The 17,263-nt window shown below is 41.1% G+C and overlaps 1 protein-coding gene across 1 annotated transcript in view; it reads left to right on the top strand.

Annotated features, from left to right (window-relative positions):
• Nucleotides 1-17,263, top strand: part of CFAP52 (cilia and flagella associated protein 52) — a 40,831-nt gene that overhangs the window by 1,236 nt on the left and 22,332 nt on the right. Inside the window, exons 2-7 of the mRNA XM_014864137.3 lie at nt 4,354-4,553; nt 4,947-5,083; nt 7,369-7,497; nt 10,203-10,302; nt 11,180-11,296; nt 16,891-16,991. Of these exons, the coding sequence (XP_014719623.1) occupies nt 4,354-4,553; nt 4,947-5,083; nt 7,369-7,497; nt 10,203-10,302; nt 11,180-11,296; nt 16,891-16,991 (784 nt within the window). The remainder of the gene's footprint in view (nt 1-4,353; nt 4,554-4,946; nt 5,084-7,368; nt 7,498-10,202; nt 10,303-11,179; nt 11,297-16,890; nt 16,992-17,263) is intronic.

Below are 17,263 nucleotides of genomic sequence, written 5' to 3'. Positions count from 1 at the left end.
TACCTTGGTTTTGTGACCATTTATATTCTTTTATATAATCAAATATACATTTATTTAGAACCACTATATGCCAAGTAGTATGCTATGCCATACTTAAGAAGAAGAGTTTAGAAAATTGAAAAAATACAGTGAAACCAAAAGAAAAATCAGCCATCATTACATTTCCCAAAGATATCACTGTTAAACTTTTGGTGTGAGCCTTTCAAATTTACACTTACATATAAACTTTTTTTTTGTAATAAAAATGAACATATGCTGTATATATTATCTTATAATCGCAGGTTTTTTTCCACTTAACAGTATGCCATGTAAATCTCTCCTTAGCAGTAAATATACTCTGTATCATAATTTTTAATATATTTTAATATAATGCTCTGTTGCATGGATATGCCATAATTTATTTAAACAATGCCCTATGATTAAGAACTTAGGATAATTTCCATTTTTTTGCATTTACTTTTAAATGCTACGGAGAACATCTGCATAGCTAAATCTTGCAACTCTTTAACGTTTTTTCTTTAGGATAAGTTCTGAGTACATCTTAAAGACTTCTGATGTATCCTCCAAATGCTGCCTTATACACAAGAGAAATGTGTGCCAAAAAAACACATATAGGAATATTTATATAGCATTATTTCAAATAGCTGAAAACTACAACCAAAATGTCCATCAAAAGTAGAAAGGACGGGGCTGGCCCCGTGACCGAGTGGTTAAGTTCGCGTGCTCCGCTGCAGGCGGCCCGGTGTTTTGTTAGTTCGAATCCTGGGCGCGGACATGGCACTGCTCATCAAACCACACTGAGGCAGCGTCCCACATGCCACAACTAGAAGGACCCACAATGAAGAATATACAACTACGTACTGGGGGGCTTTGGGGAGAAAAAGGAAAAAAATAAAATCTTTTAAAAGAAAAGTAGAAAGGACAGATAAATTGTGGTCTGTTCATACAGTAGGCTACTCTGCAGCAATGAAAAAGAGTGAACTACAGCTATGCACGACAGTGTGGACAGATCTCACACACGTAATGTTGAATGAAAAAGCCAGACGCAAAAGAATTCATACTGTATAATTCCATTCGTATAACGTTCTCAAATGAGGGAAATTAATTTACAGGAATAGAAGTCAAAACAGTGATTACCTTTGGGGAGACGTGGACCGGGAGAAGGCACATGAGAAACTTCTGGGGGCTGGTAATAATCTACCTCTTGATTTGGGCTATAGTTAAATGGGTGTGTTTACTTGGTAAAAGTTACTGAGTTTTCTGTATTTTTGTCTTCAATGAAAACCATTTACTTAACTTAAAAAGTCTATACTACCTCTCATAAAAAAATAAATAAGCAAAGCCTTATGAAAGTTTGGGAGAAAGATTCTGTTCTAGGCTTGAGTGAGGTCAAGGAAGGGTTAACTCAATTAGTCTGTAAAGTTGGGTAGAAGTCAGTGGGTAAAGACTGAGAGGCAGAATATTCCGGATAGCAGGAACGGGGTGAGCAAAGGAGGAAGGTGGAGAGTGTGGGCCTGGTTGGGGAATGGTAAAAAGTCCGGTTCGGCTTCAGTGTCAAAGACTGGCCAGATCGCATAGGAAAGAGAGCCCAGAGTTAGATTATGAAGACATGAAATGCCAGGTGATTGAGTTTAGCTTTCACACAGAAACAAATTAGAAGCAACCACAAAGCCCCTTTTACCATGGCAGCACTAGAGCCACTGTAGAGTTACATTAGAGTTTATGAATTTTAACTTGAGGGTGTGAACATGTAACTGTACTTGACTCTTCTAGGTATTGTATTTTGACAGGGGCTTGTTATTTAAGCAAACCAAATATAGTCGTGTTGCTTATGAAAACATTTTATAAAGCTATAGTTATTGAGAGTTTGGTATTGACAGAATAGTCACAGTTCTTCAATTGACTGAAGAGGATAAGCCTATGATTTTACCATTATACAAAGAGTTCTTAAACTAAAACCAGCAACAATAACAAAATAGATCAGGAGTTTGCACACCATAGTCTGTGGGCCAAATCTGGCCCTCTGCCTGTTTTAGTAAATAAAGTTTTATTGGAACCCAGTCATGTGCATTTGTTTACGTGTTGTCTATGGCTGCTTTTACACTACAATAGCAGACTTGAGTAGTTGTAGTCCACAAAGCCTAAAATATTTACTGTCTGGCCCTTTATGGAAAATATTTGCTGACTCCACCATGAACTGTCTGGTCATCTCCTTTGCTCATTTTTCTCTTGGGTACTTTGTGTTTTTCTTATTACTTGGTAGTAGTTCTTTGTATATTCTGGATATAATCCTTTGCCTGTTAGGTACATTGCAAATATCTTCTGCTTTTGATTTTTCATTTTGTCTTTTGTCATTAGAAGTTTTCAATATTTAACATGACTCTTTACATATACTGGCCTTTTCTATTAGGATTTGCTCCTTTTGTGTCATGTTTCAGAAGTCATTCCCTATAACTTGTGTATACGTTGTCTTGTTTTTCACATTTAGGTCCTTGATCTACCTGGAAAGTGTTGTTTGTGGATGGTGTGAAGTAGAGATCTAATTTTACTTTTCCACATGGATATCCACATGCTTGTTTAAAGGAGCTTGCAATTAGGGAAAATAAATATATATTTTAGTAGTGATAGATGATTCCCAGATCTCACAAACCTTGGTATTATAAGAACTTACTGCATAAAAGAGGAACGATCACAGAGTGAAAGAAATAATTTATTCAATAAATACATTCGGCCATTTGAGAAAAAATCTATTTAGCTACTGGAATCCCATTATACACCAAAATAAATTCCAGAGGGAGTTAAATATAAAAGATGAATTCAGTAAAAGACCAGAAGACTGTATTAATAAATAGTTATGACTCTTCTGTCGATGAAAATAATCCATAACCAATCTATAAATGAAAATTTGGGTCAGTTTATTGTGAGCTAAAATCTGAGGACCATGGCCCGGGTCCTTTCTTCCCGAAGGAAGAAAGGGCACCAAGGAAGTGAGGTATACAGAGTGGTTATATACCCCCATACAGGACGTTTCACATATGATTGAAATGTCCCCCCCACAATAGTCACAAGATTGCCCTGTCGGCACAGCTTGATGGACACAGCAGGTAGTGGTCTGCTATCTCAGTGGGTGTAGCAGGAGGCAAGTCTATTGTCTCGAGCTGGGCGGTCACAGGTGAGCTCAGCAATCAGTTCCTAGCCTAAGGAAAGATGCTTAATCCTTAAGGGAATGCCAACGTTGGGAGGGGGAGGGAAGTTGCACCTTTATTTCAAGGGCCTTTGTTCTTGCTATAGGGAATGTCTAAATCAAACATACAATGCATGCTCAACGGCCTCGGTCAGGCCCGAATTAGGTTTACACCAAATGGCTTCCTCATATTCTCCAATATATCCTATTGCTTGCCATTTTTATTTGTCACTTCTGATGGGGAAGGAGATAGAAATAAAAAAGATTTTAAAATACCCAAGAATAAATGTAATAAGAAATACGTGAGATGTTTATAAAGAAAAATTGAAAATGTTACTGGGGAACATAAAAGGAGACTTCATGGAGAAACACATCCTGTTCTTAGAAAGGAGATATAATCCATTATAAAAATTATTTTTCCTTAGTCTATACATTTAATGCTAATTCACTAAAAATACAAACATGATTTTTTAACTACTCACACTGACTGTAAAGTTTACATTGTAAAATAAATATGAAGAATAACCAAAAAACTTCTGACCAAAGATGAGTAATAAGGGAGGACTTCTGACTATTTCATATTAGAATGTATTACAAAGGTTTGCAATTGTTGAGAGAGTTCTTGGCAAATATCTGGAGGATGGGGTCTCACTGTGAGAGGTCCTGGGCTGCTTCAGAGCACCTGGTGGAGACTTAGAACTGAAACCAAATTTTTATCTTTGCCAAACTTCTGCCCAAGGCAGTGAATTCACGTTCTCCCTATGTCCATGCACACCCACCCAGACGGGCTGCTTGTGCTGCGTGAGCTTGTGCTTCTTATGATGACAAGAATTGGCCCTAGGGCCTTGCCGTCCACAGTGAGGTTCCGGGCCAGCATCAGCATCACTTGGGAGCTTGTCAAAAATGCAGAATCTCGGCCCTACTCCAGACTAAAATCAGAATCTGCTTTTAACTGGGGGGATTATTATGCACATTCAAATTTGAGAAGGGATATACTGGAGTGACCTCCTTGTTAGTAAAATAAAGTTACCTATGACCCCCCCACCCCCACACACACACATTTTAATTGAACTAAGGCTTATTTCAAGAGTGTTCCCTTTTATATTCAATTTTTAAAAGTTACCAGCCACTTCTGCACGTGATTACTATTTTTAACCTTCCTCTTTTAGGACATGTGCCCTCTGGTCTGAAATGCCATCCTGACCAGGAACATGTGGTTTACCCTCTGGGTTGCACAATCCTCATTCAGGCAATAAACACTCATGAACAGAATTTCCTGCATGGTCACGGCAACAATGTTTCCTGCTTGACCATCTCCAAGAGCGGAATTTACATTGCCTCTGGACAAGTCACATTCATGGGCTTCAAGGTGAGGAAACTGAAAATAACTCCTTGTGAACTGATTTCGAGGTACCTCCCTAGAAAAACTGCCGACCTCAGGTTAGCCCTGTGCTGCCTCACGTTCTTTGCTTTCCTCTTCTTCCTCTTCGCTTCTCTGACTCATTGTCATTCTATCAGGCGGAGAGCGAAGGGGTCTAGTCTGGTGTTTTTACACCAGGTGTTGCAGCTTGTGACTGATAACTGCTTAGGAACAAAAGTCCCTGCTTGAAACTGTTTCCATTTTGTTGCTATCGCGTTTGTAAGACTTGATCTAATTTCTAGAAAAGTGACATTACTGATTATTTTTCACGGAGAGCACTAGCTATCTCCTCAGATTCTTTTAAAGCCCGTCTCTGATCTGACAGTGTATTCTTGCCCCCAGGCAGATATCATTTTGTGGGATTATAAGAAAAGGGAACTGATTGCGCGGCTGTCACTTCACAAGGGCAAAATCGAAGCTCTGGCCTTTTCGCCAAATGATTTGTACTTGGTATCACTGGGAGGCCCAGATGATGGAAGGTAATGAACTAAACATATTTACTTATTTTCCACGAGGCATATTCCCAGACGTGTCAAGTACCCTCTCCCCCGACACATTCTCTTTGGCCTGTCTATATTGGAGTGTGTGTTGTGTGAAAAGCCTATGAGGAAAATACCATAGGTCAGTTGTTCTCAATCCTGGCTGGACATTGAAATCAACTGTGGAGCTTTAGAAAATTACCGACGCTTGGTTCCCCCTTCAGAGAGTTTGATTGATTGGTCTGGGCCTTAGGAGTTGTGAAAGCTTCCCAGGTGATTCTAATGTGCAGCTAAATTTGAGAACCACTGCTGTAAAGGAAAGATGACGTCATCCTTGTTGCATCAGTATCATCGTCGTCATCAACATAGACAACAGCTAATCTTTTTGGAGCACTTACTATGTGACAGGTGTGTGCTGAGCACTTTGCATCATCTCCATGAGGTGGGAACTGTCGGGGCCATATGACAGACGGGGAACTAAAGTCACCAGCTAGTAAGTAGCAGAGCTGGGAGACAAACCCTGGCAGTGTGACTCCAGAGGTGGCATTTGTAACCTGCCTCGCCAAGAAGGGATCTTTGCCCTCACAGGCAAAAGGAACTCACAGTCAAGTTTAGTAGGCAGAGAATACATTCAAATGAAATTGGGGGGAAACGTAAATATTTAAATGAATTATATTCAGAAGAACAATCAACACAGTACATATTCCTAAGCAAAAGCTAAAGGAACATAGTCTGCAGAAGAAAAATAGGAACACTGAGGTTTGTGTAGGATTTAGTACTTTGGTGCAGTTTTACAGATATTTTCTTGTTTGAGCTTCACAGGTTTATTACAAACGAAATTTACATTTGTGTGTAGTTATATAGTGACAGCTCTCTTAATATTCAGTAAATCAACAAAATTTTCATGAGATTTCCTCCTTTAATAGTCATTCCCTCCCCATAAGTAGTCACACCTTCCCTGGGCCATCCCACTTGACTGCTTTTCATGAGTAATGTATCCAGAATCATCTATTAACATTCTTAGCTAAACTTAAAGCAGTTGTTCTCAATCTTGGATGCAGACTGGAATCACCTGAGGAAAGTTTAAAACTACTGACACTTGGGTCCACCCCCAGAGATTCTGGGAGCTTGGCAATTAGGCCGCTGCACCCCTAGCCCCTGCCAGAGAGATGCCAAGCCCCGGTCTTGGGGGAGAAAAAATGGCCCCTTAACCAAGGTTAATCTGCAAAACTGTTTGTTTCCTCTGTAATTTCAAGCTTGACTTTAGGCTATCTAAAATTTGCTTGCAGAAAATTGGGGGGATGTTGAGAAAAACGTCCTAAAGAAAGTTTCTCTTCTAAACAAGAAGAAAACCAATCTTGCTTACCAGGAAAATGCAATATGCCCATCCATGAATAGTCAGGTGGTGAGGAGGATGGGGTTCTGCCAATTGGTTTCGGACAGGGGGTCAACCCTGAACCTGTGGGAGGGTCCATTCTACCCAAACCAGCTGGTTTCAACACAGAGCGGGAGGAACAGAAGGGAGGCCAGTTTGTGTGTGCATGTATTTTTTTTATAGTATTACGTAGCCTTTATGTAACCTATGTAACCTTTATGAAACTTTTTTGCATTAATGTTATCCTCCCCAGCATTTTTGGTATTATTAGCCAAGCACTGTTCAATTTACGACTAAGTTATATGATTGCACCCAGAAAGAAGGAAATGTAATCTGAAGGGCTGCTTCTCAAAGTGTGGTCCCCAGACCAGCAGCGTCAGCACCACCTGGGACTTTTTAGAAAACCAAATTGTCAGGCCCACCCCAGACCTCCTGAATCAGAAACTGCAGGGGTCGGTCCTAGCAGTCTCTGTTTTAACAAGCCCTCCAGGTGATTCTGATACACGTTCAAGTTTGAGAACCTTATGTCATCCTCTTTTATTGCTTTTTTTGTTTGTTTTTTTGGCTGGAATACTTCCCCAAGGAAATTTTTTACATGAGATAACTGGGTGGTAAACTTTTATGCCTTGCATGTCTGGAAATGCCTTTGTTTTAGCGTCAGACTTGATGGATGGGCTCACTGGTTTCTAGCCTCATCATCATTTTCCTTCAAAACTTTTTAAGTGTCACCCATTCTTCTTCGAATACCCAGTGTGACTGAGGAGATTTCTGGGGGTCAGTGTAGTTCTTTTGCTCCTTTGCAAGTGACCTGCTTTGCTATTCTTTCTTTCTTTCTAGAACCACTAAAAGAGCTGTTTCTTACTTTGAAAGCCTGTTTTCCCCTGACTGCTTTGTCCCCCTCGTTTGGCAGTGTGGTGGTGTGGAGCATAGCCAAGAGAGATGCCATCTGCGGCAGTCCCGCTGCCGGCCTCAACGTGGGGAATGCCACCACGGTGATCTTCTCGAGGTGCCGGGATGAGATGTTCGTTACTGCTGGGAAGTACGTGTCTGCAGTTGGGGTTTTTGGTACTCAGAGACCACTGCATTTGCTTGTGCTGAAAACATGGTGATTCTAATTTGAGGGAACGTGTTTTTAGTCTTCGAAAAATATCATACGTCACACATTTCATTATTTTGTAGTCCAGTCATCCTTTTAGCTGAAAGTCTTTTAAATATGGTTATTTGAAAATTCTGTGCTTCCTACTGAAAAGGCTCTGCTTATCTGCTAAACTCATTTGAGGTTCTGGTGTGTTCCTTACTGATAACACCAAACTCAGAGTAATTTGCACAATTGCACAGGTTCACTTACTGCTTGATGTTTCTTATCACCTGCTCTTAATTTAGGTCTCATGAAATAACTGTGGATGAACTGTGCCAGGAAGTTTCAAATGTTTCACTGTTAGCCATATGAGATAACTTCCAGTAGGGCCAGCTCTCACCAGCTAATGGAGGCCAAGCCGAAGGTCTGAACAGAGGCCAGCATCTGTCTAACAGAAGAAATTAATTTACAGATTCACCAATCAGGGCCCTGTTTGGAGTCTGAAGGTTAAACCCGTCTAAAAGCATCCTCTTTAATGTCGTATACCAGTTCAAAGGTCAGAAATCTGTGAATGCAGTGTTGAAGTATATGCCCGGTGGAACTATCCTTTTCAACCCACCTCTGGTGTCCCACCCGGGAAGGGCACACACTGTTGGTTGCTCTTCCAGCCAGAGTAAGGAATTTGTTCTGCTCTACATCTGTACTGTTTCCTGTCCCCACCTTGTGAAATGCAGCATTTGCTTCATGGTTAATTATGAGGAAGGATTTATTCAGAGGCCATGAAACTAACTGGTTGACATGAAAGCCAGCCCCTGAGGAGTGAACCTTATTAGGACAGTACTCTGATCCTACAGCGGATGACCATGTCCCACTCCCTCTTCAGAGGCTGCTGTTGACCGCAAAGCTCCTCAGCTCCCTTCGGGTTTGCAGAGTGACTGGTTTTATGGGGCTCTTTCTGCTCCTCAGCGGCGGCTTACACAGCAGGCATCAGCCCATTCTGATGTCCGTGGACAACGTTTCTCCAGGAGTCAAACTTGAATTTAAACCAAACCAAAAAAATATTTTTTTTTTTAAAGATTTAATTTTTTTCCTTTTTCTCCCCAAAGCCCCCTGGTACATAGTTGTGTATTCTTCGTTGTGGGTTCTTCTAGTTGTGGCATGTGGGACGCTGCCTCAGCGTGGTCTGATGAGCAGTGTCATGTCCGCGCCCAGGATTTGAACTAACGAAACACTGGGCCGCCTGCAGTGGAGTGCGCGAACTTAACCACTCGGCCACGGGGCCAGCCCCCCAAAAAAATATTTTTTAAGACAATCTATATTCTAGGTCTGCTTTAATTTCATGTGACACTGATAACAGAGAAAAACTTAGCACTTAAGTAAGATTTCTAGTGTGGTTCCCATATACCCTGGGTTCTCCATGATGGTCCCAATTTCAGGTATTCTGTTATATTGACCCCCAGGAGATGTCCTACAAATTCTAATAGTTCAGCATCCAAATAACATTTACCAAGAAGGCCATGGAAAAGCTGATTAAAAAAAAAATTGGGAGGTACATTCAAAGTACTTACTGAGCACTGACTATGTGCATTACTCAGCTTATAAAGAAAAGGGCGACTAAATTTGATCAGTATATTTGTAAATTAATCTTTGCTGCCTTGGGATATTAGCTGAAGTTTTGGTGATACTGACTATGATATTTTTATGCAATTATTAATTCAGATTAACTAAACATACAATGATTAAGTACCTACCGTATGCCAAGTCTTGTGTCGGGTACTGATTTTGTTTGACTTCTGGTTGTTTCATCTCGTTTCTCTTCCTTGAAGACAGGACTCTCTATAATGAAGCACTTCTCTTTAAAAAAATTCCTCGCTACTCAATTTGTTGTAGTTAGTGCCATCGAGTCAATTCTGACTCTAGTGACCTGTGCACAGCAGAGAAGAACCCTGCTGAGTCTTTCTGTGCCATCCTCTTACCTTCTGGCACTGTATCACTCTGCTGCTATTCATACGATTTTCACGGCAAAATTGTTCAGAAGTGGGCGGCCAGGTCCTTCTTCCCAGTCTGTCTTAGTCTGGAAGCTGCGCTGAAACCTGTCCACCATGGGTGACCCTGCTGGTAGTTGAAGTCCCAGTGGCATAGCTTTCAGCATCACAGCAACACACAGCCACCACAGTATGACAACTGACAGATGGGTGGTGTGGTTCCCTGACTGAGAAACGAACCTGGACCGCCACAGTGAGAGCGCTGAATCTTAACCACTAGACCACAAGGGCTGGCTTCACAGCTCACTACCTCGAAAGAAACGTACTTAATGATCTCTGATTTGCTCTTCATGTGTTTACTTGTTTATTTGTTTGTCTGTTTTCATTATAGTGGGTAGAGTGTGCACTTCAAAGTGAGAGAGAACAGGGTGTGAATCCTTACTCTGCTGCGTATAGGCTCTGCGCTTTCCAACTTGGGGAACGGGGGATCATAAAACCTGCCTCCCAGGGTGGTCATGAGGATTGAAAGGAAGATCTCAGGCAGAGCGCTAGGCTGGAACGACCCTCAGATATGTCTGGTTCTCTTCCCTTCCACTTCTCCTTCAAGAGAATAAGGACACAGAGAAGAGACGAAGTACTTATTAAATGAGTACCCCTTTGATTTGAGTTTCTTTTCTATAGTGGGACAATTCGAGTATGGGAACTGGATCTCCCAAATAGAAAAATCTGGCCAACGGAGTGCTTAACAGGACAGATGAAAAGAATAGTCATGAGTGTGACAGTAAGTATTACTTTGTGTTATTTAAATAAGTAACTATTATTACAAGCTCTTGTTAACAGTACTGACCAAGATGTGTGTGTGTACATGTAACTGGGGCTGGGGGAGGGGAGGGGAGAGGAGGTCTGGACATACGGGATGTTGAGGAGGCAAAGGTCTCACTTGTGGAGCTCCTTTCAGAAGTCAGAGAGGAGCTGCCTCGACACAGTTCTGGGTCTTGTCTTGCTGGGCCCTGGGCTGCTATCAGATGGAGAAACCTGCTGCACCTCAGGGGAAGCAGTGTAGCCAGGAGGCGCTCAGAGCCCACAGCACATCCCTCTGTTGCTTATGTTATTTCTGCCACTAGAAATAAAGTTTCTAACAATGAAACTCATTGTTGAAATGCAGTCTCTTCCATAAAGAAGAATCCTTCATATATTTTTAACGTGGAGTCATACATATAACTCCATTCTCCACTGAATTGTTCCTCTTGTTTAATGCGTAGTCACTTTATGAATATAGCCTTTGGAAAATGTGAGATAAAGCACATGCGTGTTCTCTTTGGAGGAGCACACCGTTATCCTAGGAGCCCTTTGGAGGTGTCTCAGGAGTTGGAACTGGCGGGGTATGCATACTAACATCAGACACGAGTAGACTTCAAGTGAATGCACGGGCTGATTGGACTCTAATATTTCCTCCAGTTCTGAGTTTGACCCAGATTCTCCTTCCCTCAGAGCTGTTCTTATACATCTTTGAGTCTGAGGAAACAGAAGTAGCCATGAGCACCTTTGCAGATCTTCACGGGGTTTCAGAGGAAGCCCATCCTATCCCTGATCAGGGGCTCATGGGCATCACTGAGGAAAACCAGGTCTTCAAGTGTCTTTTTCTCTCTGATCCCCAGATGGCCGATGATGACAGCTTTTTCTACCTTGGCACCACAACTGGTGATATCCTAAAAATGAACCCTCGGACTAAACTGCTGGCAGACACTGGGCCTGCGAAGGACAAATTCAGTCTGGTGAGTAGAGACCGTCAAACTCTGCTCTGCCCTGCAGTTTTCTCGTGATATCTTCCCTCCACTGGCAGCACAGATTTACACTAAGAAAGAGTCTGTGGACGATATGATCTTATATACAGAAAATCCTAAAAAAATCCATCGGAAAGCTACTAGAAGTAATCAACAATGATAGCAAAGTTGCAGGGTACAAAATCAACTTTCATAAATCAGTTGCATTTCTATACTCTAATAATGAACTAACAGGAAGAGAACTCAAGAACACAATCCCATTCACAATCGCAACAAAAAGAATAAAATATCTTGGAATAAATTTAACCAAGGAAGTGAAAAACCTACACAGTGAAAACTACAAGACTTTCCTGAAAGAAATTTATGATGACGTAAAGAAATGGAAAGACATTCCATGCACATGGATTGGAAGAATAAACATAGTTAAAATGTCCATACTACCTAAAGCAATCTACAGATTCAATGCAATCCCAATCAGAATCCCAATGACATTCTTCACAGAAATAGAACAAAGAATCCTAAAATTCATACGGGGCAACAAAAGACCCCGAATTGCTAAAGCAATCCTGATAAACAAGAACAAAGCTGGAGGCATCACAATCCCTGACTTCAAAATGTACTACAAAGCTATAGTGATCAAAATAGCATGGTACCGGTACAAAAACACGCACACACATCAATGGAACAGAAGTGAAAGCTCAGAAATAAAACCACATATCTGTGGACAGCTAATCTTCAACAAAGGAGCTGAGAACACACAATGGAGAAAAGAAAGTCTCTTCAACAAATGGTGTTGGGAAAACTAGACAACCACATGTAAAAGAATGAAAATAGACCATTCTTTTACACCATTCACAAAAATAAGCTCAAAATGGATCAAAGACTTGAAGGTAAGACCTGAAACCATAAGACTTCTAGAATAAAATATAGGCAGTACACTCTTTGACATCAGTCTTAAAAGGATCTTTTCAGAGACCATGTTTTCTCAGACAAGGGAAACAATAGAAAGAATAAACAAATGGGACTTCATCAGACTAAAGAGCTTCTACAAGGCAAAGGAAAACAGGATTGAGACAAAAACACAACCCACCAACGGGGAAAAAATACTTGCAAATCATATATCCAACAAAGGGATAATCTCCATAATAGATAAAGAACTCATACAACTCAACAACAAAAAATCAAACAACCTGATCAACAAATGGGCAGGGGATATGAACAGACATTTCTCCAAAGAAGATATACAGATGGCCAATAGGCACATGAAAAGATGCTCATCATCACTGATCATCAGGGAAACGCAAATCAAAACTACACTAAGATATCACCTAACACCTGTTAGAATGGCTAAAATAACCAAAACAAAAAATAACAAATGTTGGCGAGGTTGTGGAGAAAAGGGAACCCTCATACACTGCTGGTGGGAATGCAATCTGGTGCAGCCACTATGGAAAACAGTATGGAGATTTCTCAAAAAATTAAAAATAGAAATACATATGACGCAGCCATCCCATTACTGGTTATCTATCCAAAGAACTTGAAATCAGCAATTCAAAGAGACCCATGCACCCCTATGTTCATCGCAGCATTATTCACAATAGCCAAGACATGGAAGCAACCTAAGTGCCCATCGACTGATGATTGGATAAAGAAGATGTGGTGTATATATATATACAATAGAATACTACTCATGCATAAAAAAGGATAAGATCATCCCATTCACAATACCATGGATGACCTTGAGGGTATTATGTTAAGCAAAATAAGCCAGATAGAGAAAGACAAACTCTGTATGACTCCACTCGTATGTGGAAGATAAACAAACACATGGATAAAGAAGACAGATTAGTGGTTACCATGGGAAAGGAGGGTGGGGAGCGGGCACAAAGAGTGAAGTGGTGTACCTATAATATGACTGACAAACCAGAATGTACAAGTGAAATCTCATCAGGTTGTAAACTATCATAACCTCAATAAAAATTTTTTTTAAATAAAAGAAGAAAGAGTCTGTGGAAAAAAGAAAAAGCCTGTGATGCACCCAAGGCCACACCTATATTTGCAAGGTGTGTTGACTCGTTCTCTAAGCCCTCATTTCTGGTTTATATTCAGGGCAAAGATATTCCTACGTATCCTCAATTAGGGAATCAGAGCCATACCTTTTTTCACATCTTCAAAGCACAGGACCTGTGGCCTTGTGATTTGTAACCACATTGGTTCCAGCATTTGGGCAGCCCTGTTGCCATATGTAAGAGACATGTGCTCTTTGATCTACAAGAATATGTATATATGATTTTTTACTAATCTAATAACGAGATCTTAGATTTTAGCCTCAGCCAACATTCTAAGTCATGAGCAAGACCTAGAAATTATTGATTGCTTATATTTGCAGAATTCCTAACAATTCTGGTTAAAAGTCCAGTGAGAGACTTTGATATTGAAACAAAAATAAAAAGCCTTTGATCTCAGGATAATTTTACAGAGTAAGTGCTGCTGTTTCCAGTACTAGACGCTTTGAATTTGAAAGCTTGTCCTGGGTTCTGCATCTGCCTATCTCGTGTCTGATAATAAAACAGATAGTTCCAACTAAGCTTAGATACTTTTCCACTTAGCAGATATTCCCAAGAGGCTTTGGAATATTGCACCATGTTCCTGGGAAGATGTCAGAGTTTTCTTAATCATACCATCATTTAATATTCAAGCTTTTAAGGTGGTGCCTAAGAATCAGAGAAAGCTATAATATAGGTAGAGATGAGCTTAGAAATAATCCCACAGGAGATCCAGGTATAGCCTACACCAATGCTGTTTGAGTTATTTTTAGGAGAGAGATTCCAATATGTTAAACAGACAAAAGCAAAGCAGAGCAGATTAAGGAAGGACAGGGATTAGAGCTCTGCCAGTCCCAACTCCTGAGACGCCACCGAAGGACTGCGTAAAACACTACTCACGAAATATGGCCAATAGACACATGAAAAGATGTTCATCATCGCTAATCATCAGGGAAATGCAAATCAAAACTACACTAAGATATCACCTTACACCCGTTAGATTGGCAAAAACATCCAAAACCAAGAGCGACAAATGTTGGAGAGGTTGTGGAGAAAAAGGAACCCTCATACACTGTTGGTGGGAATACAAACTGGTACAGCCACTATGGAAAACAGTACGGAGATTTCTCAAAAAGTTAAAAATAGAAATACCCTATGACCCAGCCATCCCATTACTGGGTATCTATCCTAAGAACCTGATATCAGATATCTCAAGAGTCCGTTGCACCCCTATGTTCATCGCAGCATTATTTACAATAGCCAAGACGTGGAACCAGCCTACATGCCCAGCAACTGATGATTGGATAAAGAAGATATGGTATATATACACAATGGAATACTACTCAGCCATAAAAAAGACAAAATTGGCCCATTCACAACAACGTGGATGGACCTCGAGGGTATTATGTTAAGCGAAATAAGCCAGTCAGAGAAAGACGAACTCTATATGATTCCACTCATAGGTGGAAGTTAGTATATTGATAAGGAGATCAGATCGGTGGTTACCAGGGAAAAGGGGGGGTGGGGGGAGGGCACAAAGGGGGAAGTGGTGTACCCACAACATGACTAACAAAAATGTACAACTGAAATCTCACAAGGTTGTAATCTATCATAACGTTAATTTAAAAAAAAAAAACAAAACACTACTCATGAAAACTACTCATCTTGATACTTTTGCCTCCCCAGCACCTGGGGTCTAAGTGCCTCTCCAGAAAAGATGCTGGCTGTCTTAGTGTTCTACGTACGTGCCATCCAGAGTGGCACTATGGATGCTTTAATTCCTAACCAATTAGGTCTGATGGTAAATTCCACAAAGCAATGGCTCCAAGGTGACTTTTATACAAGTGGAAAGAAAATAATTCTTTCTTTTTTAGTTAGTGGATTTTTCTTTCTTCTCCCCAAAGCCCCCCAGTACATAGTTGTATATATTCTAGTTGTGGGTCCTTCTAGTTCTGCTAATGTGGGAGGCTGCCTCAGCATGGCTTGATGAGCAGTGCTGGGTCCACACCCAGGATCCGAACCAGCGAAACCCTAGGCCACCGAAGCAGAGCGCATGAACTTAACCACTTGGTCACGGAGCCAGCCCCAAGATAATAATTTTCATTACGACAAACAGATAGGAGGTATTATTGAAGACGTTTGGTTCGAATATCAAGTGATCGTGGGCAGTTACCCATTTTGAAACTCTACTTAAATATTTGCTCTATGGTTAGAAAGGTAAAGACTTGGAGTGGTTTCGAATGGACCTATTAGGCATCAGCACTAAAATCAAGAAGAACATGATGATCATCGTCACAATAATATTAAAAGTAGTACGTGCTCAGCAAATGTTGACGTGTCAGACATGGAGCAAAGCACCTGCCTTTCTTTGACTGTCACCACCAATCTGATGAGATAGGTGCCGTTTTCATCCCTGCTCTACAGATGAGGAAACTGAGGCACATAGCATTTAAGATCTCCTGGGTAGTGAGTAGTAGAGCTGAGATTTGAACCCAGGCAGGCTGGCTCCAGAACCTGCACACTTGAGCAATATCCTCTATAGTTTCAAAAAAGTTTATCTAGAAATTGGATACACGTAACTTTGAGGCTCTGTTGAACTCTACCCCTTGCTTCCCCGAGTCCCGGAAAAAATGCTGAGAATATTCACTCACCGGGGTTGTCTCCTCGTGAGCCAGGCGTTCATCCCATTGTCCTGCTGCAACGCTTCTGGAGCCGGGGGCGGGCAGGAGAGGAGAGTGTGTGATTCTGGTCCATGCCTTCATGTTCTTGAGCCTCGGTTTCTCTTCTCAAACATCATGAAATACCTTTTGAGCCAAAACAGGCAAAATTCACTTGAACGTAACTTGACCGGACATTATATTTATTTAATAATATTCAGACTTTCTTAAGGCACAAATCTATAAAGTCATTAGCTATATTATTATTGCATGTTTTAAAATAAAATATTGGTCATGCACATTTTAAGATTAGAACTTCACAGTAGGTGCTATAACATGGCCATGATACATCCCCAAGCTGTGAAGATGGCTTTGAATTTAAATGTTTCCTTCAATTGTTAACACTATATACTGCATGCTTTAATTCAGAAAAGTGAGCAAGAAGGAGTCTTTTGTGCTTTCTTTGGATGTTGACTATAGTCTCTGCATTACACAAATTAAGTTCTGGTGAAAACAATGGCCACTGAAGAACTAGTGTTGCCGAGGCTGTGCTTATGCTCTAACTGCATTTGAGTGGATATAAAGGGGTTAATTTGTAATAGGTTAAAAACGCACAGATGGTTTTAAAGGGAGGAAGTTTGGTGAATTGTGTTTGCTCCTTGCAGGACCTGGAGGGCTACTTCCTGGCACACAAGCTTGTTGTCGGCCCTGAGCCCTTTTTGCCAGCCCGGGGGGCCATCACTGGCAATGCTTTCATGAGCTCGTCCAAGCAACATGTGGCCGCATTGACCTGGCCTTGGCCACGCTCATTGTGTCAGGTCACACACTCACTCTTAATGATGAAAACAGTTAGGCTTCTTCTCACGGCTGTTTCTCCCCCCAGGGAGTGTCGGCTATCAAATGCCTGAAGATGGGGGGTTTGTTGGTGGGCTCTGGAGCCGGGTTGCTGGTCTTCTGTAAAAGCCCCAGCTACAAACCCATCAAGTAAGTTCCAGGCCCCACATGGCTGGGATGGGGAGAGACCCACCAGAGGGAGGTTTGCTTGAAGTCAGTAACTAAGTGATATTGGCAAAGGGATATTTGGTTAAAGAATCTCATCTTGCTGTTAAAATGAGTAGTTGGAATGACAATAGGTGGTGGTTTCTTTGCCAATGAAAACACAATGGCTTATGTTGAATTAAGCCAAAGTGATCCACTATTACTCACGGGTTACTGCCCTTCTAATAAATATGTAATTTCTTATTTACACTGAGCCA

The sequence above is a fragment of the Equus asinus genome, chromosome 13, assembly GCF_041296235.1.
Source record: "Equus asinus isolate D_3611 breed Donkey chromosome 13, EquAss-T2T_v2, whole genome shotgun sequence".
Taxonomy (NCBI): domain Eukaryota; kingdom Metazoa; phylum Chordata; class Mammalia; order Perissodactyla; family Equidae; genus Equus; species Equus asinus.
This window is presented reverse-complemented; position numbering and strand designations above follow the sequence as displayed.